This window comes from Oncorhynchus keta, chromosome 11 (genome assembly GCF_023373465.1).
Source record: "Oncorhynchus keta strain PuntledgeMale-10-30-2019 chromosome 11, Oket_V2, whole genome shotgun sequence".
Lineage (NCBI taxonomy): Eukaryota > Metazoa > Chordata > Actinopteri > Salmoniformes > Salmonidae > Oncorhynchus > Oncorhynchus keta.
Genome location: NC_068431.1, coordinates 52,388,886 through 52,414,037, shown reverse-complemented (window position 1 = coordinate 52,414,037; position 25,152 = coordinate 52,388,886). Strand labels below are relative to the sequence as shown.

The window sequence follows — 25,152 nt, the reverse complement described above, 5'->3', positions numbered from 1 at the left end:
TTTTGTTTTACCTGGCTGACTATTCCTGATATTTTGAGAATATATTTTGAGGAATCGCCTGAAGCGTGAGATGAATGGGAGACAGATGAATACAACAGTGCTGAGGCAGAGAGCTCGTAGGGAGGACGACGCTACTATTCTGAATTTTGTGTGATACGTTTTCTGGCGCCCAGAGCTGCTGATACAGAGTGGAAGAGAAGTCCAGTTGCTATAAAACTCGGGCTGGTTCCCAGACTTGCTCTCTACAAGATCACTTGCAGACCCCATCACCATAGTCTACCATCCTCGGAAAATACAGTTTTCAAATATTTTGCCTTTTGCTGCTTTCATGTGCTATTCGGAACACGGAACCTAGGACATTTCCAACTTGCTAACTGGTTGTAGTTCTACACGTACCGCCTTCAACGAATCAGCATGTCGGACATTTCCGAGTTTCCTAGTTCCGACTAGCATGTGAATTTGGCATCTATTGTTTGACCCGTCGTGATATATTGTTTGTTTTGCGTTTGAAGTGCTTTTAGATTATGAAAAGCGCTATATAAATGTAATACATTATTTTTCCGAGTTCCCAGTTTTTTTGAACGCGGCATCAATCCCATGTTTAACCTAGGTTTAGATACGTCATCGTTCTATCCCCCTCGTCATAACATTCAACGTCACAAAATTAGCATTAGCAACAAGCGATCAGATTTGATAGAATTGCTGCCATACAAAGGGCAGGCATAGGCTAGCTTGAACTGTCATACAAATTTAGAGTTTGGAGGAATCTTAAACCGTGACAATGAAATTCCTGTATAAAGAGGAGCACCCATTTGAGAAGAGAAGATCGGAGGGGGAAAAGATCAGGAAGAAGTACCCAGATCGAGTGCCAGTGAGTTGCTGCTAACTAGCTAGCCAATGCTTGCGAAATGCTAACCGCATCGCTTGTCACCCACCCACCCACACACAACACAATAACAAAGAGAGGAACTTCAGGACATCGACAGTGTTGGTACTAGCTACAACCTTAACATGTATGGTTACATTTTGGAAAAAGTTTTAAAATTAATTGGTCACAGATTGTTTTGATTTAACGTTTTACACTGTCATTCTAGCCAGCTAGCTAACGTCAGCTATTTTGCTAAATTGACACCTTTTTGACACTATCAATATATATACATATTTTAACGTGTTGCTTTGAGAATCGGTAAGCATTTCATAAATAGATTTTTAGTCACCTGACTGCCTGGGACATTTATTTAATTTGCAGGTGATAGTGGAGAAAGCCCCTAAAGCCAGAATTGGTGATTTGGACAAGAAGAAATATCTTGTACCCTCTGATCTTACAGGTGAGATACAGGACATGTATCGAATTGTGTTGGGTCTATTTCCACATTTTGATCTGAATTAACGTATTTTCTTATTTCTTAAGTGGGACAGTTCTACTTCCTAATACGGAAGAGGATTCACCTGCGGGCAGAGGACGCCCTTTTCTTCTTTGTCAACAATGTCATTCCTCCCACCTCAGCCACCATGGGACTACTTTACCAGGTACTGCGCCTATTTATCTAGGCAGGGATTATTTTTTTGAAATTCCCTCGTATACATTATGCATGGTGCTGTGGTATTTCCTCCTGATTAATCAGGAATTCCTGCCTTTGGCATCCTACATCTGGTCTATCTTACATATCTTGAAATGTTTGATTTTCTGTTGTCTCAAACACATTCCTGATTAACCAAATGTTGAATCTCTGTAATAGGAACACCACGAAGAGGACTTCTTTCTTTACATTGCCTACAGTGACGAGAGTGTCTACGGAAACAGCCAAACGAAAGTCTAGCTAACCACCTTTCAGCACATCTGCAGCCTGACTCTGCATCGTCACAAAGATAAATAAAAGCAATTTAGTTGCCACCAGATTAATCTTTTAATGCACTTTCAAACCCCCTTTCCCCTTTTAAAGCTAAAATCCTTAATTGAAACGATAAAGCGACCATCCCGCCCGCCTTTGTTTTGGTAAAAAGCGACGGGATGGACCTGTGGAAATGTAACCACTCTCAAATTCATAGACCGAGCTATTGATGCAAGGACTGATGCATGCATGATATCAAAATTATAGTTAACAATATTTTGAGGCTATACAGTAGTTTAAAACGTTGTTTACCAACATTGGAGTAAAACAAGCTTCTATTTTGGGTTCAACAGTTGATCTAAGCTCATGAGGCATTTACAAGTTAGATTTTTCAAGAATCAATGCGTATATATAATTTATTATTCCAAAAACTGATGTGACAACTACGGATTCTAGCTTTAACATTCAGACTACCAAATCTACATCGGTGTTCTCCTGTCATAGTTGTTATCCACAGCACATTTTTGTTTGTTCGTTTCACCTCCCAAATGGCATAGGGATAGTTTCTTGGACACAATTCAATCCTTGTCCAGAATTAAAAACTATATATATTCTCTATTGAACATGTGTTTTAGTCTAGGAATAGGCTTAGTCTATGTCTGAGAAACAGGCCCTTAAATCTACCCGATTACTCTGTTGCTAGCAATCATCTTTTTTAGTTTACTTGAAAGATTAGCTTTTAGACCTACAGTGTATCACACCCCTCACATTTTTGTAAATATGAGTATATCTTTGTGACGACACTGCTACAATGTAAAGTAGTGAGTGCACAGCTTGTATAAGTCTACATTTTCTGGCCCCTCAATAACTCAACACACAGCCATTAATGTCTAAACCGCTGGCAACAAAAGTGAGTACACCCCTAAGTGAAAATGTCCAAATTGGGTCCAAAGTGTCAATATTTTGTGTGGCCACCATCCTTTTTCAGCACTGCCTTTGGGCATGGAGTTCACCAGAGCTTCACAGGTTGCTACTGGAGTCCTCTTCCACTCCTCCATGACGACATCACAGAGCTGGTGGATGTTAGAGACCTTGCACTCCTCCACCTTCCGTTTGAGGATGCCCTCAATAGGGTTAAGGTCTGGAGACATGCTTGGCCAGTCCATCACCTTTACCCCCAGCTTCTTTAGCAAGGCAGTGGTCGTCTTGGAGGTGTGTTTGGGGTCGTTATGTTGGAATACTGCCCTGCGGCTCAGTCTCCGAAGGGAGGGGATCATGCTCTGCTTCAATATGTCACAGTACATGTTGGCATTCATGGTTCCCTCAATGAACTGTACCTCCCCAGTGCCGGCAGCACTCATGCAGCCCCAGACCATGACACTCCCACCACCATGCTTGACTGTAGGCAAGACACACTTGTCTTTGTACTCCTCACCTGGTTGCCGCCACACACACTTGACGCCATCTGAACCAAATAAGTTTATCTTGGTCTCATCAGACCACAGGACATGGTTTCAGTAATCCATGTCCTTAGTCTGCTTGTCTTCAGCAAACTGTTTGCGGGCTTTCTTGTGCATCATTTTTAGAAGAGGCCTCCTTCTGGGACGACAGCCATGCAGACCAATTTGATGCAGTGTATGGCGTATGGTCTGAGCAATGACAGGCTGACCCCCCACCCCTTCAACCTCTGCAGCAATGCTGGCAGCACTCATATGTCTATTTCCCAAAGACAAGCTCTGGATATGACGCTGAGCACGTGCACTCAACTTCTTTGGTCGACCATGGCGAGGCCTGTTCTGAGTGGAACCTGTCCAGTTAAACCGCTGTATGGTCTTTGCCACCGTGCTGCAGCTCAGTTTCAGGGTCTTGGCAATCTTCTTATAGCCCAGGCCATCTTTTTGTAGAGAAATTATTTTTTTAAGATCCTCAGAGTTCTTTGCCATGTTAAACTTCCAGTGACCAGTCAGTATGAGGGAGTGTGAGAGCGATGACACCAAATTGAACACACCTGCTCCCCATTCACACCTGAGACCTTGTAACACTAACGAGTCACATGACACCAGGCGGCAAAATGGCTAATTGGGCCCAATTTGGACATTTTCACTTAGGGGTGTTCTCACTTTTGTTGCCAGCGGTTTAGACATTAATGGCTGTGTGTTGAGTTATTTTGAGGGGACAGCAAATGTACACTTATACAAGCTGTACACACTACTTTACATTGTAGCAAAGTGTCATTTCTTCAGTGTTGTCACATGAAAAGATATACTCAAATATTTACTCAAATGTGAGGGGTGTACTCACTTTTGTGATATACTGTATACGCATTTATCTATACAGTATGCATTGACATTGCACCCAAACATTTCTGTGGACAGTTTTGGTGATTCATCTTACTGTAGCTTCATAGACCAATGAAGGTTATTTCTGTGATATGAAGGATATGTTAGCCTGAAAGCCAGACCTGTTTCTTTCTCTCCCTGCGTGACCACCTCCCTCAGATGACCACTCAAGCCATTAACTTTCTAATGATTGTCCATCTTATGATGGTGATGTTTTTTTCTAAATTGCATGCATTTTTGTTTAGCTTTAAAGCCCATAATGAACAGTGCTATAAAAGTTGAATAAATTATTATTATTTATCTGTCCAGGAAACTGTCCGTATATGTTTGTTTGCTCAATCTTTGGTCTAGTTGTAATGTTTGAATATTTTTTTTTAGCCGTTAACAGTAAACAATGAAACAAGTTAAATGGTCACGTGCAAATAGTTGATTGCCTACGATGTATCTTTAGTTTAAAAAAAATGATGAGCTAAGACAGTTGTAGCCTATCAAAGGGTAGCAGGCAATGATGTATATAAACCCTGGATTGCTGATGCTATGTATTGGCACACCCCAGTAGGAACATGTATGAATTAAGTTAAGAATGTTTTCCCATCAGCCTAATTTGAATAAACATTGTGATTGGCTGATAGCCGTGAGGGTTATTGAGTCAGGATCAAATGTTTTGATCTCTTCAAGCTCATTAATGATAGAATGTTCCTATTTCAAGATTGCCAAAAGGCCAGTCTCTTTGGCAAATGGCAGGAATAGAATGGGCTCTGGAAGCTCTAAACCTGGCAATTTGACTGGTAAAGTCACGAGTACACTCGCAATAGCTGCCTGCCTGGTATTCTGATGCAATAATTTCCATGGTACTTTGGAATGTTCTATCAACTGATGCTCATCCAATGGAATGTATTATTTGTAATGTCAGTTGAGTAGACTCAACAAATCACAGCACAGATTGAAGGGTACACTTCCTGCTTATACTCTAGGTTGTCATCTTCAACCTAGCTTTTACTACCTGGCATGGGTGCACTCAAAATGGCTGCCAGTCCACCCCTTATTCCATCATTGACTTGAATGGAGATGCCCATTCAATTCATTCTATTTCTATGGAGTGGAATGTAATAGCTGAACAAACACACCAACTAAGTCTAGTCTATGCTCCCTTCTCTCAAGATACAGTACTATCTTTCTGAACTGCCTATCATCTAGCTGTGGAAGACCATACCCCAAGAACTGCCAGATCCCTACATTTGTTTAGAGGTTGAAAGGATTGAGGGAGATCGAGGATAGGGTTGAATCTGTTGAAGCTAGCAATAACAAGGGATAGGGTATGTCGAGGAAGATTGGTGTCAAGTTCAGAGTGAGCCTGACACCAGTTTGAGTTCTGTAGGTGAAATGGAAGGGGTAGAAGCTGTTGTGAGGAGCCCGAGCCTTGCATTGAGGGTGGAACCAGGCTTTTTGGCTGGTCCATGGGTGGTTTCAGGTTGGGTGAAAAAGACTGGTGCTGATGAGTTGTTAAGGTAACCTGAAGCGGACTTGTGATGTTTGTTTGTGTTTCTTCAGATCAGAAGGAGCAGGTGCTGCGTGCAACGCAACTTGGGAAAACCTGTATTTTGCTTTGCTCTTATATGGGGGGTGATACATGCCAAAATTAAGCCTTGTGAAGCTACTGATACCTCCCAAGTCACATAACGTTTTCCTAGCGCCATAAAACACCATGAATTAACATATAATATAATAATATATGCCATGTGTGCATACATTCTACGTATGGGTGGTCCCGGGAATCGAACACACTACCCTGGCGTTACAAGCGCCATGCTCTACCAACTGTGCTACAGAAGGACCACAATGGAAAGATAACCCTGAAGGAGCTGCAAAGCTTCACAGAGGAGAATTTTGCGTCTGTCCATAGGGCCACTAGAAGCCGTACACTCCACAGAGCTGGGCTTTACGGAAGAGTTGCCAAAAAAAGCCATTGGTTAAAGAAAATAATTAGCAAAAACATTTGGTGTTCGCCAAAAGGCATGTGGGAGACTCCCCAAACATATGGAAGAAGGTACTCTGGTCAAATGAGACAAAAATGTAGCTTTTCGACCAGCAAGGAAAATATTATGTCTGTCGCAAACCAACACCTCTCATCACCCTGAGAACACCATCACAGTGAAGCATGGTGGTGGCAGCATCATGCTGTGGGGATGTTTTTCATTGGCAGGGACTGGAAAGCTGGTCAGAATTGAAGTGTACCTATGATGAAAATTACAGGCCTCTCTTCTTTTTAAGTGGGAGAACATGCACAATTGGTGGCTGACTAAATACTTTTTTGCCCCACTGTATATACTGTATTCTATTCTACTGTGTCTTAATCTATGCCGCTCTGACATTGCTCGTCCAAATATTTATATATTCTTAATTCCTTTACTTTAGATTTGTGTGTATTATGTGTATTGTTGTGAAATTGTTAGATATTACTGCACTGTTGGAGCTAGAAACACAAGCATTTCGCTACACCCGCAATAACATCTTCTAAACAAGTGTATGTGACCAATACAATTAATTTTAATATTGGCCTAAACTCGGATAAAAAGGTGCTATCTACAAACTAAAAGGATTTTTCTGCTGCCCTAATAGGATAACCATTTATGGTTCCAGGTAGAACCCCTTCTGTGTCTAGGTAGAACCCTTTTGGACTCTATTCCACAGAGGGTTCTACATGGAACCAAAAAGACTTCTACCTGGAAGAACCAAAAAGTGTTCTCCTTTGCTGACAGCCAAAGAACCCTATTGGAACCCCTTTCTCAAAAGAGTGTACTCAACAAGTTTAGCCTGTTAAGTTTACACCATTTCATTCTATACTCACACATCTGCCTGGTATTCAAGATAACACACAACAAATCAAATCAAATGTTATTTGTCACATACACATGGTTAGCAGATGTTAATGCGAGTGTAGCGAAATGCTTGTGCTTCTAGTTCCGACAATGCAGTAATAACCAACAAGTAATCTAACTAACAATTCCAAAACTACTGTCTTATACACACAAGTGTAAGGGGATAAAGAATATGTACATAAAGATATATGAATGAGTGACGGTACAGAGCGGCATAGGCAAGATACAGTAGATGGTATCGAGTACAGTATATACATATGAGATGAGTATGTAAACAAAGTGGCATAGTTAAAGTGGCTAGTGATACATGTATTACATAAAGATGCAGTAGATGATATAGAGTACAGTATATACGTATACACATGAGATGAATAATGTAAGGTATGTAAACATTATATTAGGTAGCATTGTTTAAAGTGGCTAGTGATATATTTTACATAATTTCCCATCAATTCCCATTATTAAAGTGGCTGGAGTTGAGTCAGTGTGTTGGCAGCAGCCACTCAATGTTATTGGTGGCTGTTTAACAGTCTGATGGCCTTGAGATAGAAGCTGTTTTTCAGTCTCTCGGTCCCAGCTTTGATGCACCTGTACTGACCTCGCCTTCTGGATGATAGCGGGGTGAACAGGCAGTGGCTCGGGTGGTTGTTGTCCTTGATGATCTTTATGGCCTTCCTGTAACATCGGGTGGTGTAGGTGTCCTGGAGGGCAGGTAGATTGCCCCCGGCGATGCGTTGTGCAGACCCCACTACCCTCTGGAAAGCCTTATGGTTGTGGGCGGAGCAGTTGCTGTACCAGGCGGTGATACAGCCCGCCAGGATGCTCTCGATTGTGCATCTGTAGAAGTTTGTGAGTGCTTTTGGTGACAAGCCAAATTTCTTCAGCCTCCTGAGGTTGAAGAGGCGCTGCTGCGCCTTCTTCACGATGCTGTCTGTGTGGGTGGACCAATTCAGTTTGTCTGTGATGTGTATGCCGAGGAACTTAAAACTTGCTACCCTCTCCACTACTGTTCCATTTATGTGGATAGGGGGGTGTTCCCTCTGCTGTTTCCTGAAGTACACAATCATCTCCTTAGTTTTGTTGACGTTGAGTGTGAGGTTATTTTTCTGACACCACACTCCGAGGGCCCTCACCTCCTCCCTGTAGGCCGTCTCGTCGTTGTTGGTAATCAAGCCTACCACTGTTGTGTCGTCCGCAAACTTAATGATTGAGTTGGAGGCGTGCGTGGCCACGCAGTCGTGGGTGAACAGGGAGTACAGGAGAGGGCTCAGAACGCACCCTTGTGGGGCCCCAGTGTTGAGGATCAGCAGGGTGGAGATGTTGTTGCCTACCCTCACCACCTGCGGGCGGCCCGTCAGGAAGTCCAGTACCCAGTTGCACAGGGCGGGGTCGAGACCCAGGGTCTCGAGCTTGATGACGAGCTTGGAGGGTACTATGGTGTTAAATGCCGAGCTGTAGTCGATGAACAGCATTCTCACATAGGTATTCCTCTTGTCCAGATGGGTTAGGGCAGTGTGCAGTGTGGTTGAGATTGCATCGTCTGTGGACCTATTTGGGTGGTAAGCAAATTGGAGTGGATCTAGGGTGTCAGGTAGGGTGGAGGTGATATGGTCCTTGACTAGTCTCTCAAAGCACTTCATGATGACGGAAGTGAGTGCTACGGGGCGGTAGTTGTTTAGCTCAGTTACCTTAGCTTTCTTGGGAACAGGAACAATGGTGGCCCTCTTGAAGCATGTGGGAACAGCAGACTGGGATAGGGATTGATTGAATATGTCCGTAAACACACCAGCGCGGCTGGGGATGCCGTCTGGGCCTGCAGCCTTGCGAGGGTTAACATGTTTAAATGTTTTACTCACCTCAGCTGCAGTGAAGGAGAGGCCGCATGTTTTGGTTGCAGGCCGTGTCAGTGGCACTGTATTGTCCTCAAAGCAGGCAAAAAAGTGAATTAGTCTGCCTGGGAGCATGGTCCGTGACGGGGCTGGTTTTCTTTTTGTAATCCGTGATTGACTGTAGACCCTGCCATATACCTCTTGTGTCTGAGCCTTTGAATTGAGATTCTACTTTGTCTTTATACTGACGCTTAGCTTGTTTGATTGCCTTGCGGAGGGAATAGCTACACTGTTTGTATTCGGTCATGTTTCCGGTCACCTTGCCCTGATTTAAAGCAGTGGTTCGCGCTTTCAGTTTCACGCGAATGCTGCCATCAATCCACGGTTTCTGGTTTGGGAATGTTTTAATCGTTGCTATGGGAACGACATCTTCAACGCACGTTCTAATGAACTCGCACACCGAATCAGCGTATTCGTCAATGTTGTTGTCTGACGCAATACGAAACATATCCCAGTCCATGTGATGGAAGCAGTCTTGGAGTGTGGAATCAGATTGGTCGGACCAGCGTTGAACAGACCTCAGCGTGGGACCTTCTTGTTTTAGTTTCTGTCTGTAGGCAGGGATCAACAAAATGGAGTCGTGGTCAGCTTTTCCGAAAGGAGGGCGGGGCAGGGCCTTATATGCGTTGCGTAAGTTAGAATAGCAGTGATCCAAGGTGTTGCCAGCCCTGGTTGCGCAATCGATATGCTGATACAATTTAGGGAGTCTTGTTTTCAGATTAGCCTTGTTAAAATCCACAGCTACAATGAATGCAGCCTCAGGATGTATGGATTCCAGTTTGCAAAGAGTCAAATAAAGTTTGTTCAGAGCCATCGATGTGTCTGCTTGGGGGGGAATATATACGGCTGTGATTATAATCGAAGAGAATTCCCTTGGTAGATAATGCGGTCGACATTTGATTGTGAGGAATTCTAAATCAGGTGAACAGAAGGACTTGAGTTCCTGTATGCTTTTGTGACCACACCACGTCTCGTTAGCCATAAGGCACCACCACCATTGAAGGTTTTTGTCAACCTCTGCTCAGACTTAAATAGCAGTGTTCCAAGAAGCACCACCAGGGGTGACTGTAGTATCCCCAAACAGACACAAAGGAGACACAAGAAGAGGGCATCCCACACTCATTTTAGATCCAAAGGAGTCTTTATTTTCATACTGTATGCTCTCACTCTCATCGCTATCTCTTTTGCCATCTTCTCATGTATTTTCTTGGAACTCCTTCCACGCACGCACGCACACACACAAACTACAGTCGCATCTTGTTTACATTTCTCACGTTTTAGGCTTCCAGCTTTGGCCTTGGATGGATCATGCTACAATGAGATGGGCACAGAGGTACGTACGTATGTACAGTCCTTTTCAGTGTGGCGGCAAATTAATTGAACAGGAGAATAGGATGTGGTTGCTTGTGGTGGGAGAGCAGTGTGGATGGTGGGGGAGAACATCCACAGTGATGCTGATTGGTTGCTCTGGCTCATCACCTCTTGACTAAAATAAAAATAGATTTAGAAATGATTTTGACCTTGCCTTAGCTCAACAGCTGAAAAGCTTTCATTAACATACTTCCAGAGATAGCAAGACATTCAGTACTCACTGAATGAGGTAGCCTACCCATCCCCATTTACAAGTGAATGAATCAATTAAATAAATTATAATATAGCACATTCAATGACATTATTACTGTAGACTATAGGCTACTCCTGTATCTACTCCTGTCCAATACCGTTATCATTGAATGAAGTGCGTACCATCCACATTAACTATTTTATTTATCAATTAGATAAATAATACAAGCACATGCCGTTACATTATTGTAGAATAGGCTACTCCCGTATTCACACTATATTAGGATACCGTTATGATTTCATTGGTCTTGTCAGGCATGATTTGAAGGTATTCGATCGAAGTTGAACGTCGTACCCCGTTCCCTTCTTCAGTGAAAAGTAGTTATGCATCCCCTATTCAATTCAGTTCGAGTGTGAAGGCCTAGTGACAGTGGAAAAATAAACCCATAGCTCCAGCACACAAGGGCATCGTCTTACAATGTAAAATATGTATATATCCTATAGAACCACGTGTGTATATTTTAATTTACAATCTAATTCAAACATTAAATAAATTATACTAGCACATCAAATTACGTTATTTTTCTACACTAGCTTATTCCCTTATCAACATAGTAAATAATATTGCCTACCTGCTTTCGACAGTACGTTATCAACTCATTATCAACAAAACGTCATTATTTTCTTATAAACCCAATTTGCCTTATCAACACAGTAGGCCTAAATATATTCCTCACAACATAAATATAGCCTACTTACTCCTCAATCGGATCAAAGACATCTTGGTAATTATTTTGCATCGTCTCTAAGGAAACTATCTGGGGGCAGACACTCTGCTGCTTGTAAAAAACGAAACAAATGAATGAATGCCTGTGTCTCTTCCGAGCTCTTAAATACCATGTTCGTCTCTGGATTCCTTTGAACATCCCTACCCTGAACCCTAAACTATAACCCCTAACTAACACTAAGCTTAACTATTTTACCTCGATACTTGATTGGGGTATGGACATCCCAAGGATCCCAAATAGCTCAAAAACTCCTCTATTCGACTGAAAGCCATGGACACACCTCTTATTGGTTGTCTGATTTAGGCTACTGGGTAACAACACAGTTTGTGGTTGGCTAACAACATTTAGATCTGTATGCAGGGAGATAACATAACATACTATGCCATGAGGTGTTGAGGGAAAAACAGATTGGATTGGATATAATATTTTCTAGGCAATTTGCGATAACAGGAAATACACAAGCTGTAGGCTACACCATAACTCAAGGTTGACTACTCTGGAATGTCGGCTTGCACGGGTCAGTTTCTAACATTTATTGTTGAGATTTAATTAATATAAATATAAACTATGCACCTTATGACTTTCATTAACATGCAAACGTCACATAGACGTTTTTAAGCTGTTGGTATGAAGACATGTTAGTTACACGCCGCATTCATGCAGACGTTAGTAAGGTGTTGGTATGATGATATGGTAGTTACACGCAGGCGTTAAATATCATGTCATGTCAATGTTCAATGGTTGGTGACAGCCACACGGTGGTATGTTTGCCTAGGCTTAATTCTGGCACATATCATCACCCCCCACCCCCCATATGCTTTAGGTACCATTGAAGGGAGTGGAGTGTGGAGGTGGGGCAATTTACGTTGGAGATTCCTGGTGTTTGTGACGCTCGCCGTTTAGCGCGACGCAGATCCAGTGGGGAGTGTGGTGAAACAGAGGTGAGACAGTCTGTTCTTTTGAGCTTTGATTCAGTCTTTACCTGACAATGTAATGTTAGGATATATGAGTTATGCTGTTACAGGAGATTTGAAGGTGTGGGACAGAGGAATGTGTAGTTTCGCCGGGAAAAGCTGTGTAAACTGTAGGGGTGTACATGTTGCTGGGGATCGGAGGTGTCCGGTGCGAGAGAGGCAGGTTGAGGTGGCCAGGGTCAGAGTAGTGCAGAAAATGTTGTATTCTGACGCAGTGAAGAAAGTAGAGGAAGGTGGATCAAGGGTGAGGGATTCTGAGAGGATTCGTGTGAATAGTAGATCTGCGCCAGAACAGATGGATAGGCCAATGAGTGATATGTTTTAGTAAGATTGGCTTTTTAGCGTTCATAGCAATGGCTATCAACTGTACTGCTGTGATTTAACGTAAATCACAGAAAATGGATGTCGTGGTGGCATCTGCAGAGAAATACTTGAGGATACGAGATTTGACTAAAGAAGAGTTACAGGGTGTGTTGAGTGGTAGTGTCCCGACCTCTCAGGTCATTCATTGGCCTGGGGTAGGATCAGATGGGGTTAAAGTAGTGGAATAACGTGGTGGGTTTTAACGAGTGAAGGGTTAGTAAGATAATGAAAAAAACATTTTGTATTGAATTTGACCCATTTTGTATCACAAAGTGTAACGGATTTATACTATAGCTCATTTGGGGGCGGTAACGCAACAAATTGGATGCCAACCGCGGTTAAACTCCACCGAAGAAGAAGAAGACGACGACGACGACGACAAAAGAATGATTATTTCTGGCTGTAGTTGATGCATGAAGTGTCACATTTCCTCTGCTTTTTTGTTGTTGATTTTGGCAACATTCAGAAACTCGGTAACGTCACACCCAACATTATCAGCTGTAGTGTTAACGTTGGGCTTTTATAATATTTTATCTGCAAATCAGACTAACAAAGACATCTTTTCTGGCACGGATAAAAGTGCGTTTTGAAAGGATTCCACGCAATATTATTGCAAGACTATTCGCTAGCTAGATATGCGAGGATGTGTCGTTTAACTAGACACAACGTTCGCTTGCTAAACTGTACATTCTTGATGTTTTTAGATAGCGTTGTTATCTAGCTAACGTTAGCTCGCTATAGAGTCAGGCTTCCCGTGTGTGATTTCAAAGTAGTCAGATTGATTTTAAAAATTCACCAAGTTAACGTTAGCTAGTTAATGCTAAACTGCTAGTGTGAGATTACCAGTGTGCAATTAGTCAACAAGCAAGTCGGCGTTAAAAGCCAGCTAGCTAACTTGGCTAGCTATATTAACGATTTATTAGCCAGTTAGTAATACAATTTAGCATGCAGTTTATTCTTGATTATACTGTTAGTTTGTCGTTATCATTCTTAAATATGGTAGCCTATGTCGAGGATGTGATCATGATTTTGTAATATTACGTACTTATATTGTATAACGTTGCCACAAAACTGTCAAATCAGCTGTCAAATCACAAAATCATGATCACATTCTCGACATTGGCTACCATATTTAAGTACAGTAGCTAGAATCTGCTGCTGACATTTCAGCTAGTCAGTCATATTGTAGCTGGCTTCAGACATAGCTCGTTTGCTAAATTTTATAGATTATTATAGTTTAGATTTACATTTATGGTGTGGTGATTTACTTATTAGGGAATTTATAACAGCCTGATTAAGTCATGTATTGTGGTTTGATTAATGAAGGACTGTGGTAGACAATTAGATGTAAACATGTTAGCAATGTCAGTGATGATTTGTGGGCTCACTTTTTTCTGTGTCTATCTGTCTGTTCTTAGCTGGCCCCACCAATCCCTACCATTATGCCTGCTCTATTAGAGAGGCCAAAACTGTCCAATGACATGGCACGCGCCCTGCACAAGCACATCATGCGGGAGCGAGACCGCAAGAGACAAGGTAAGAAAGAACACTCTACCCAATGACACTGGGAGTTTGCAAACTCAAAAAAGTTACTGCCTATGTTTACATGCACACAGTTTTCCGGATAGTGGCTCATATCCCGCTTAAGGTCTTAATCGGGATAAGCTGTTTACATTTGATATCCTGAGTATCCCTATTCTCATGAATAAACTGGATATTCCTAACTTAAGTTCATATGGGTTAAATTGAATAGTAACTGTAATATGGACACTGACTGTAGTCCTATAACCTCTCACATGTAACATAGTATAATATTAACACCTGCAGAATGATTCATTTATTTCAGTGAAATGATACAACAGACTTTTATTAAAACATTTTCTATATTTAAAAAAGGAAGGGAAGTGCTGCTAAGGTACACAATAGTAGATTTTGGTAGACAGAAGGTGCTCTTTTGTAAAAGGGGTAAACTGGTCATCAAAAAGCTAGGAAGACCAAGGCACTCTTTAATATGATTAATTAAAATGCCTTCATTTGTGTGGCATGTTCAATGGAAACAAAGTTTTAAAACTGATGCGTTTTGGCTGCATGGCCTTCATCAGGGAGTACAAAGGTATAATACATGTCCTCTTTTGAACATGGACAACACCTAGTATGCAATACTATACACATGAAAAAGTGAAATACTGTAGATGTGTTATCAAAAATGCATATCAAGGCTAGAAGCATCAGAACCCCTAGAAAGGTAGTTCTAACCTTGAATATGACTGGGCAAGTGGAATAGGAGAGCCATCTATTTTATAGTACACTAGATAACAGCAACATGGACCACAACAGTTTAAACATAGCTGAGGGCAATAGAGCAATGTGAATCTTGTCTGGGGACAAGGAGTAGAGAAATTTGATTTCTTTCTTTCTGCGTCTCTTGATAACACATTACACATGTATTCACATTTTATCTTTGACACTTATGCAAGCATACAGTATTTCAACCACATAAGACTTCAGCTCCTCTTGGGGGCATATTTTATCAGAAAAATGTCATTTTCTCAGCTTTTCATTTCCTTAAAACCGGTCAAACTGATGACACTAGACACTTGGTAAGATGACGCGCAAGAAGAAGGCAGACGTTTTATGTGCCCCCAGCCGATTGTTTAAAAAAAAAACTTTAAAAAAAAAACTTATTTTGTACATAATGTTGCCGCTACAGTCTAGTCTTTTATGACCGAAAATAACTTCTGGACATCAGGACAACAATTACTCACAACGGACTGGTAGAATCCATTTTTCCCTTTAACGAGTCTGACGAGGCTGACGCTAAAGGTATACTTTCTCAGGAACAGGCCCAGATCCCCGTAATTTGCGTGAAGAGGAGGCTAAGAAAATTTGTCTGAAGGGCGAGCTGCCTTCTGAGAATTTGTAGATGATAAACCCCCACTTCTTTCCATTCTGTTAGCTAACATGCAGTCTTTGGAAAATAAAATATATGACCTACGTGGAAGATTAAACTACCAATGGTACATTCAAAACTATCGACACCAACATACAGCTGGCTGGTTCTACGCTGTACAGGCAGGATAGAACAGCGGCGTCTGGTAAGACAAGGGGTGGAGGACTAAGTATTTGTGTAAATAACAGCTGATGCACGATATCTAACAAAGTTTTGAGCTATTGCTCGCCTGAGGTAGAGTATCTCATGATAAACTGTAGACCACACGACATACCGAGAGGTTTCATCTGTATTTTTCATAGCTGTTTACATACTACCACAGTCAGAGGCTGGCACTAAGACAGCATTGAATGAGCTGTATTACGCAATAAGCAAACAAGAAAATGCTCAACCAGATGCGGCGCTTCTAGTAGCTGGGGACTTTAATGCAGGGAAACTTAAATCCGTTTTACCAAATTTCTATCAGCACACCTTTACTCCACACAAAAACACGTACAAAGCTCTCCCTCGCCTTACATTTGGCAAATCTGACAATAATTATATCCTTCTGATTCCTGCTTACAAGCAAAAATTATAGCAGGAAGCACCAGTGACTAGATCAATAAAACAGTGGTCAGATTAAGCAGATGCTAAGCTACAGGACTGTTTTGCTAGCACAGACTGGAATATATTCCGGGATTCCTCCGATGTCATTGAGGAGTACACCATATCAGTCACTGGCTTCATCAATAATTGCATTGATGACGTCGTCCCCACAGTGACTGTACGTACATACCCCAACAAGAAGCCATGGATTACAGGCAACATCCTCACTGAGCTAAAGGCTAGAGCTGCCGCTTTCAAGGATTGTGATTCTAACCCGCAAGCTTATTAGACATCCCACTATGCCCTCCAACGAACCATCAAACAGGCAAAGTGTCAATACAGGACTAAGATCGAATCATACTACACTGGCTCTGACACTCGTCGGATGTGGCAGGGCTTGCAAACCATTAGACTATAAAGGGAAGTACCACCGAGAGCTGCCCAGTGACACAAGCCTACCAGACGAGCTAAACTACTTCTATGCTCACTTTGAGGCAAATAACACTGAAACGTGCATGAGAGCACCAACTGTTCTGGAAGACTGATCACGCTCGCCGCAGCCAATTTGAGTAAGACCTTTAAACAGGTTAACATTCACAGGGCTTTGAAAGGCTGGTCATGGCTCACGTCAACACCATTATCCCAGAAACCCTAGACCCACAATTTGCATACCGACAGATCCACAGATGATGCTGTCTCTATTGCACTCCACACTGCCCTTTCCCACCTGGACAAAAGGAACACTTATGTGTTCATTGACAACAGCTCAGCGTTCAACAACATAGTGCCCTCAAAGCTCATCAATATGCTAAGGACCCTGGGACTAAACACCTCCCTCTGCAACTAGATCCTGGACTTCCTGACGGGCCACCCCCAGGTGGTAAGGGTAGTTAACAACATAGGGGCCCCTCAGGGGTGCGTGCTCAGTCCTCTCCTGTACTCCCCATTCACTCATGACTACATGGCCAAGCACGACTCCAACACCATCATCAAGTTTGCCGATGACACAACAGTGATAGGCCTGATCAACGACGAGACCGCCTATAGGGAGGAGGTCAGAGACCTTGCCATTTGGTGCAAGAACAACAACCTCTCCCTCAATGTGATCAAGACAAAGGAGATGATTGTGGACTACAGGAAAAATAGGACTGAGCACTCTCCCATTCTCATCGACGGTGCTGCAGTGGAGCAAGATGAGAGCTTCAAGTTCCTTGGCGTCCACATCACCAACAAACTAACATGGTCCAAGCACACCAAGACAGTCAGAAGACTGAAAAGATTTGGCGTGGGTCCTCAGATCCTCAATGTTCCACAACTGCAACATCGAGAGCATTCTGACTGGTTGCACCACTGCCTGGTATGGCATCTGCTCGGCCTCCGACTGCAAGGCACTACAGAGAGTAGTGCGATCGGCCCAGTACATCACTGGGGCCAAGCGTCCTGCCATCCAGGACCTCTATACCAGGCGGTGTCAGAGGAAGGCCCTAAAAATGGTAAATGACTCCAGCCACCATAGTCATACACTATCTGAGCTCCAAGTCTGGGCCCGAGAGGCTTCTAAACCGCCTCTACCCCCAAGCCTTAAGATTCCTGAACACCTAATCAAATGCCCACTCAAGACTATTTGATTGCCCCCCCCTCTTATGTCACTGCTGCTCTTTGTTATCATCTTTGCATAGTCACTTTAATAACTCTACCTACATTTATATATTACCTCAACTAACCGTTGCCCCCGCACATTGACTCTGTACCGGTACCCCCTTGTATATAGTCTCGTTATTTTACTGCTGCTCTTTAATCACTTGTTACTTTTATTTCTTTATTCTATCCATATTTTTTTTTAAACTGCATTGTTGTTTAGGGGCTCGTAAGTAAGCATTTCACTGTAAGGCTTCACCTGTTGTATTCTGCTCATGTGACTCAAATTTGATTTTATTTCACACATGACAAGTCTTTCTACTGTTTTGGAGTTATTGCGTTTTCTCCCTGGTCCCTAAACAAAATACATCTTTACTGGTGTTAACCTTACTAGGGCAGGCGTTCCACTAGCGGAACCCCTTGACAACATTCCGCTGAAAAGGCAGCGCGCGAAATTCAATATTTTTTATGAAATATGCAACATATCACACATTAAAACAAGTCTAATACAGCAAAGGAAAGAAACATCTTGTTAATCTACCCATCATGTCCGATTTCAGAAATGCTTTACAGCGAAAGCACAACATATGATTGATTATGTTAGGTCATAGCCAAGTCAAAAAAACACAGCCATTTTCCAGTCAAAGATAGGAGTCACAAAAAGCAGAAATATAGATAAAATGAATCACTAACCTTTGATCTTCATCAGAGGACACTCATAGGACATCATGTATGTTTTGCTCGATAATGTGAATATTTATATCCAAAAATCTCAGTTTAAATTGGCGCGTTACGTGCAGTAATGTTTTGATTCCAAAACATCCGGTGATTTTGCAGAAATACTCATAATAAACATTGATAAAATATACAAGTGTTATTCACAGAATTAAAGACAGACTTCTCCTTAATGCAACCACTGTGTCAGATTTTTAAAAAAACTTTGCGGAAAAAGCATAATCTGAGAACGGTGCTTGGAGCCCAATCCAGCCAGAGAAATATCCGCCATTTTGGAGTCAACAGAAGTTAGAAATAACCTTTGATCTTCATCAGAAGGCACTCCCATGAATCCCAGTTCGACAATAAATGACTGATTTGTCCCATAAATTACTGATTTGTCCCATAAAGTCCATAATTTATGGTGAAATAGCCACTTGTTGTTTGCGTGTTCAGCCCAGTAATCCATCTTCATGAGGCGTGAGCTCTTCGTCCAGACAAAAACTCAAAGTTCTGTAACAGGTCTTAGAAACAAGTCAAACGATGTATGGAATCAATCTTTAGGATGTTTTTAACATAAAACAATAATAATGTTCCAACCGGAGAATTCCTATGTCTGAAGAAAAGCAATGGAACGAGAGCTAACTCTGTCGGGTGCGCGCGTCACGAGCCTGAGACACTGCCAGACCACTGACTCACAGGTCTCCTGAGCCCCTCCTTTTATAGTAGAATCCTCATTCAAGTTTCTAAAGACGGTTGACATCTAGTGGAAGCCGTAGGAAGTGCAACTTGACTCCATAGACACTGTGTATTCGGTAGGCCAAGCTTTGAAAAACTACAAACCTCAATGTCCCACTTCCTGGTTGGATTTTTCTCAGGTTTTCACCTGCCATAAGAGTTCTGTTATACTCACAGACATAATTCAAACAGTTTTAGAAACTTCAAAGTGTTTTCTATCCAATACTAATAATATTATGCATATATTAGCATCTGGGACAGAGTAGAAGGCACATTCTGGGCACACTATTAATTCAAAAGTGAAAATGCTGCCCCCTATCCCAAAAGAGTGAATTAATTAGTAATCTAGTTAATTATGTCAATGTAAGACATTCTGGTGAGCAATACTTTCAGTTAGTCTTCTGGGGCAAAAAGTTATGACAAACAAATGGCCTACCAAATTTCTGAAATTATAATATGGCCTACCAGATTTCGGGAATTATAATCAGAATTGTCTAAGTTAGGGGTTGAAGTAGCCAGTAGTAAATTCATTATAATAGGCTAAGTTATTATGGTGGATTGAACTGCTCAGGAATGCTACTGTTTGAAGTGAATTGTTTGGCAATCCGATGAAAACATCACGCAACACCAATGATATGCAAACCTAAGCCTGCACAGAACACACAAACAACAGTAAACAGGGTTAGATGTTTACATTCCACAGTATCCCGTCTTAGATTAGAGTATGCCAGGCATCTTATCTGGGTTTCTCATAACTGGGTTACAAGCTTTTGTAAACAGGATATGATGTTGTGCGCCAACTCATAAGAAAAATACTTGAGTATCCCGAATAATAACAGGATATTGGTGTGCATGTGAACGTGGTCATTGATACCAACTCCTGTCCTTGTAAACCCCCTCATCCAACCTTGTGTCATAGAGGAAGAAGAAGTAGACAAAATGATGGAGCAGAAGCAGAAGGAGGAGGAAGAAAGGAAGAGGAAGAAAGAGGTGGAGGAGAGAATGTCTTTAGATGAGACAAAAGAGCAGGTGCGTTATTGAGATTTTTACATTGGCCCGTGCCTGCTTCTTTCTATTTTTTTTTATTCAACTCCTCTTTGAGTGTCCCTCTCGCTCTGCCTTAGATCATGAAGATGGGGGAGAAGCTACAAGGGCTACAAGAGGAGAAACACCAGCTCTTCCTCCAGTTGAAGAAAGTGCTCCATGAGGAGGAGAAGAGACGGAGGAAAGAACAGAGGTAAAGGCTCTACTGGCTCTTGAATGTACTTTCTGGAGGTCTTACAAACATCACTTATCCTTAGCCTTGTGGTTCCAGATATGTATGTGCTGTCTTGACCACATCTATGGTGTGACAGCGCATACAGTGGGGGAAAAAATATTTAGTCAGCCACCAATTGTGCAAGTTCTCCCACTTAAAAAGATGAGGCCTGTAATTTTCATCATAGGTACACTTCAACTATGACAGACAAAATGAGAAGAAAAAGAAATCCAGAAAATCACATTGTAGGTTGTTTAACAAATTTATTTGCAAATTATGGTGGGAAAATAAGGATTTGGTCACCTACAAACAAGCAAGGTTTCTGGCTCTAACAAACCTGTAACTTCTTCTTTAAGAGGCTCCTCTGTCCTCCACTCGTTACCTGTATTAATGGCACCTGTTTGAACTTGTTATCAGTATAAAAGACACCTGTCCACAACCTCAAAACAGTCACACTCCAAACTCTACTATGGCCAAGACCAAAGAGCTGTCAAAGGACACCAGAAACAAAATTGTAGACCTGCACCAGGCTGGGATGACTGAATCTGCAATAGGTAAGCAGCTTGGTTTGAAGAAATCAACTGTGGGAGCAATTATTAGGAAATGGAAGACATACAAGACCACTGATAATCTCCATCGATCTGGGGCTCCACGCAAGATCTCACCCCGTGGGTTCAAAATGATCACAAGAACGGTGAGCAAAAATCCCAGAACCACACGGGGGGACCTAGTGAATGACCTGCAGAGAGCTGGGACCAAAGTAACAAAGCCTACCATCAGTAACACACTACGCCGCCAGGGACTCAAATCCTGCAGTGCCAGACGTGTCCCCCTGCTTAAGCCAGTACATGTCCAGGCCCGTCTGAAGTTTTCTAGAGAGCATTTGGATGATCCAGAAGAAGATTGGGAGAATGTCATATGGTCAGATTAAACCAAAATATAACTTTTTGGTAAACTCAACTCATCGTGTTTGGAGGACAAAGAATGCTGAGTTGCATCCAAAGAACACCGTACCTACTGTGAAGCATGGGGGTGAAAACATCATGCTTTCAGGCTGTTTTTCTGCAAAGGGACCAGGACAACTGATCAGTGTAAAGGAAAGAATAAATGGGGCCATGTATCGTGAGATTTTGAGTGAAAACCTCCTTCCATCAGCAAGGGCATTGAAGATTAAACGTGGCTGGGTCTTTCAGCATGACAATGATCCTAAACACACCGCCCGGGCAACGGAGTGGCTTCGTAAGAAGCATTTCAAGGTCCTGGAGTGGCCTAGCCAGTCTCCAGATCTCAACCGCAATCTTTGGAGGGAGTTGAAAGTCCGTGTTGCCCAGCAACAGCCCCAAAACATCACTGCTCTCGAGGAGATCTGCATGGAGGAATGGGCCAAAATACCAGCAACAGTGTGTGAAAATCTTGTGAAGACTTACAGAAAATGTCTGTCTGTCATTGCCAACAAAGGGTATATAACAAAGTATTGAGATACATTTTTGTTATTGACCAAATACTTATTTTCCACCATAATTTGCAAATAAATTCATTAAAAATCCTACAATGTGATTTTAAGGATTTTTTTTTTCTCCTCATTTGGTCTGTCATAGTTGAAGTGTACCTATGATGAAAGTTACGGGCCTCTCATCTTTTTAAGTGGGAGAACTTTCACAATTGGTGGCTGACTAAATATTTTTTTTGCCCCACTGTACATATCTGGGACCACCAGGCTAACACATCCCCACATTCCCCAGCAACCTACTTAGGTTATTGGCTTTTGATGTGAGATTGAGTCCTATTTGCCTATAGATTAGCATTAACATTGTTACCGTACACATACACACATTGTGACTGCTAGTGTGTGACTATGGACATTATTGTTTTCTTGTAGTGATATGACAACCCTGACATCATCTACGTACCAGCCCAGCATGGCTATCCACTCCCACTCAGGACAACACCTGCTCAGCATGCAAGGTAATTCACATAGATTTTATGCATCACAAGTTTGATTGTTAATACACACAAGCTGTGTATTATCTTTCTCTCTGTCTCCTTCCTCTCTATATCAATGATCAGCGGGTCAAGTGAGTCACGGCCGCTCTGCTGCCCTGCTAGGAGAACGGAGTAAACAGCTCTTCCAGTCCCCTGTCCTTCCGGTGAGTGAGCAGACTTAATATAAACGCATGTTAAGTGTTGGTCCCATGTTTCATGACCTGAAATAAAAGATCCCAGAAATGTTCCATATGCAAAAAAAGGATATTTCTCTCTATTTTGTGCACAAATTTGTTTACATCCCTGTTAGTGAGTGTTTCTCCTTTGCCAAAATAATCCATCCACCTGACAGGTGTGGCATATTAAGAAGCTGATTGAAAAGGATGATCATTACACAGGTGCACTTTGGGCTGGGTACAATATAAGGTTTTGTTACAAAACACAATGTCACAGATGTCTCAAGTTGAGGGAGAATGCAATTGGCATGCTGTGGCTGCAGGAATGTTCACCAGAGCTGTTGCCAGAGAATTTAATATTAATTTCTTTTCCATAAGCTGCCTCCAACATCGTTTTTGAGAATTTGGCAGACCACGTGTAACCACGCCAGCCCAGGACCTCCACATCTGCCGCCTTCACCTGCGGGATCATCTGAGACCAGCCACCCAGACAGCTGATGAAACTGGGTTTGCACAGCCAAAGAATTTCTGCACAAACTGTCATAAACGGTCTCAGGGAAGCTCAATTGCGAGCTCGTCATCCTTACCAGGGTCTTCACCTGACTGCAGTTCAGTGTTGTAACCGAGTTCAGTGGGCATATGCTCACATTCAATGTTCACTGGCATGCTGGAAAAGTGGATGAATCCTGCATTTAACTGTACTGGGCAGATAGCAGACAATGTGTATGGTGTCGTGTGGGCGAGCAGTTTCCTGATGTCAACATTGTAAACCGAGTGCCCCATGGTGGAGGTGGTGTTATGAAATGGGCAGGCATAAACCTCTAACAACGAACACAATTGCATTTTATCAATGTCAATTTGAATGCACAGGAGATACCGTGACAAGATCCTGAGGTCCGTTGTCGTGCCGTTCATGCCCTGCTATCACCTGAAGTTTTAGCATGAAAATGCATAGCCCCATGTCGCAAGGATCTGTACACACTCCTGGAAGCTGAATATGTCCCAGTTCCGTGGCCTGCATACTCACCAGACATGTCACACATTGAGCATGTTTGGGATGCTCTGTATCGACGTGTATGACAGTGGGTTCCAGTTCCCACCAATATCCAGTAACTTTGCACAGCCATTGAAGAAGAGCGGGACAACATTCCACAGGCCACAATCAACAGCCTGATCAACTCTATGCAAAGGAGATGTGTTGCGCCGCATGAGACTAATAGTGGTCACACTAGATACTGACTGGTTTTCTGATCCACACCCCAACACATCTGTAAACAGTATGTACATTCTTGAAGCCCACAGGCGTTGTGACATTACTCCATTCATGGCAGACTTATCACCGCGATGTGTATGTGTGCATGAGCGTTTGAGTGAAGGAGTGTGTATGTTTTGAAAAGGAAATAAGAGATTTTATTTTTTCGTTTATGTTGTATATACTGGTACTCCATGTTTTTGATAGCCACAAGGACAGTGTGGCTGTATTCCCAGTCATGTGAAATCCATAGATTAGGGTCTAATGAATTTATTTCAATTGACTGATTTCCTTATATGACCTGTAACTCAGTGAAATCTTTGAAACTGTTAAATGTTGCCTTTATCTTTTGGTTCAGTTTAGAAATGGGGTTCTTAGAGTTTGGCCTCAACCACCTTAGTCAGTGTATGCAGCAGGCACTTGTTCCTGTTGATTATAATTAGGACTTCAGTGACTTGAGGAATGACTGGGGACACAAGATGCCCTAGTTGTTGTACTTAATTGTTCTAGAATTTATTTAGTTCAGGCTTGAATGTAATAACTATATAATATATGCAATTCCAGTACAGTGAATGCCTGAAAACGTGTCCTGTATGTTGTTTGACAGGGGCGTCACTACCAGAGCCAGCCAGGGATGAGCTCCGGAGGCTTGGAGCATGGGCAGTATGCATCCAGCCAGGCAGCCCATGGCCCCTACGGCCAGCTCACCCAGGCACAGCACGGCACTCCCTTCGCCCCCAGCCAGTCTGTCCCTGTCAGTTACGCCAGCAGCTCACAGCTCAGAGGTGACCGGTTTGAATTTTTAATGTAATTGTTATTTCAGAGACGTGTTGTCTATGTGAGATGTTAAAGCAAATCATTTTGTCTGGTAGCCTGCTCCCAGATCTGTTGTCTTGCCCGCTCCTATTGTCATTGTAATGCCAAGCATGTTTGACAACGATCAATGGAGTTGTCAAGATGGCACAAACGGATCTGGGAACAGGTGTTGAATCTTTAGGTATTATGTTTTTTCAAGGTGACCATGTTGCGGTTATTATGAGAATGAGATACCTAATGTTTGTGCATGCTTCATTCATAAACCCCATCGCTATGTCCCTTCTTGTGTCCAGGTGCCTCAGCCTTCCAGGCCATGCAGTACCTGCCTCAACAGCAGCAGGGCTACGCTGTACACAGCCACTTTACATCTCAGCCAGGTACCTTTCACCTGTGTGTCTGTGTCTACTAAAATCTG

The 25,152-nt window shown here is 42.4% G+C and overlaps 3 protein-coding genes across 6 annotated transcripts in view; 2 read left to right on the top strand and 1 right to left on the bottom strand.

Annotated features, from left to right (window-relative positions):
* The first annotated feature begins 640 nt into the window (after positions 1–640).
* On the top strand, positions 641–4,477 carry LOC118390579 (gamma-aminobutyric acid receptor-associated protein). The gene is made up of 4 exons (XM_035781273.2): positions 641–871; positions 1,250–1,328; positions 1,412–1,530; positions 1,740–4,477. Exons 1-4 carry the CDS (start codon positions 782–784, stop codon positions 1,818–1,820), a joined length of 369 nt encoding a protein of 122 aa, XP_035637166.1. The 5' UTR covers positions 641–781; the 3' UTR covers positions 1,821–4,477.
* Positions 4,478–8,410: 3,933 nt separating this feature from the next.
* Positions 8,411–11,492, bottom strand: LOC127906202 (uncharacterized). Its single transcript, XM_052457451.1, has 2 exons — positions 10,792–11,492; positions 8,411–10,425 (listed from the first exon to the last, which is right to left on the bottom strand). The coding sequence occupies exon 2, from the start codon at positions 9,919–9,921 to the stop codon at positions 8,974–8,976; it is 948 nt and encodes a 315-aa protein (XP_052313411.1). The 5' UTR covers positions 9,922–10,425; positions 10,792–11,492; the 3' UTR covers positions 8,411–8,973.
* A 162-nt stretch (positions 11,493–11,654) lies between these two features.
* The window catches only part of LOC118390578 (G protein pathway suppressor 2-like), a 33,077-nt gene continuing 19,579 nt past the window's right edge, over positions 11,655–25,152 (top strand). For 2 of the 4 annotated variants that reach the window (XR_004826968.2, XM_035781270.2), the window contains exons 1-8: positions 12,932–13,100; positions 14,046–14,163; positions 20,172–20,281; positions 20,377–20,489; positions 22,390–22,475; positions 22,578–22,657; positions 24,529–24,706; positions 25,031–25,114. Coding sequence is in view for 3 of the 4 variants with exons in the window: in XM_035781270.2 (XP_035637163.1) it covers positions 13,041–13,100; positions 14,046–14,163; positions 20,172–20,281; positions 20,377–20,489; positions 22,390–22,475; positions 22,578–22,657; positions 24,529–24,706; positions 25,031–25,114 (829 nt within the window). In the remaining variant the exon portion in view is untranslated. Of the gene's footprint in view, positions 11,808–12,113; positions 12,232–12,931; positions 13,207–14,045; positions 14,164–20,171; positions 20,282–20,376; positions 20,490–22,389; positions 22,476–22,577; positions 22,658–24,528; positions 24,707–25,030; positions 25,115–25,152 lie in introns of those variants that run through there. The other 2 variants (XM_035781271.2, XM_035781272.2) reach the window with 2 other exon arrangements.

What these genes read in the sequence shown, in the direction of transcription:
- LOC118390579 (XM_035781273.2), top strand. Translation starts at nt 782, where the DNA reads ATGAAATTCCTGTATAAAGAGGAGCACCCATTTGAGAAGAGAAGATCG. An exon ending in AGTACCCAGATCGAGTGCCA is followed by an intron (nt 872 to 1,249) that starts GTGAGTTGCTGC and finishes TTTAATTTGCAG; the next exon opens with GTGATAGTGGAGAAAGCCCC. An exon ending in CCATGGGACTACTTTACCAG is followed by an intron (nt 1,531 to 1,739) that starts GTACTGCGCCTA and finishes TCTCTGTAATAG; the next exon opens with GAACACCACGAAGAGGACTT.
- LOC127906202 (XM_052457451.1), bottom strand. Translation starts at nt 9,921, where the DNA reads ATGGCTAACGAGACGTGGTGTGGTCACAAAAGCATACAGGAACTCAAG.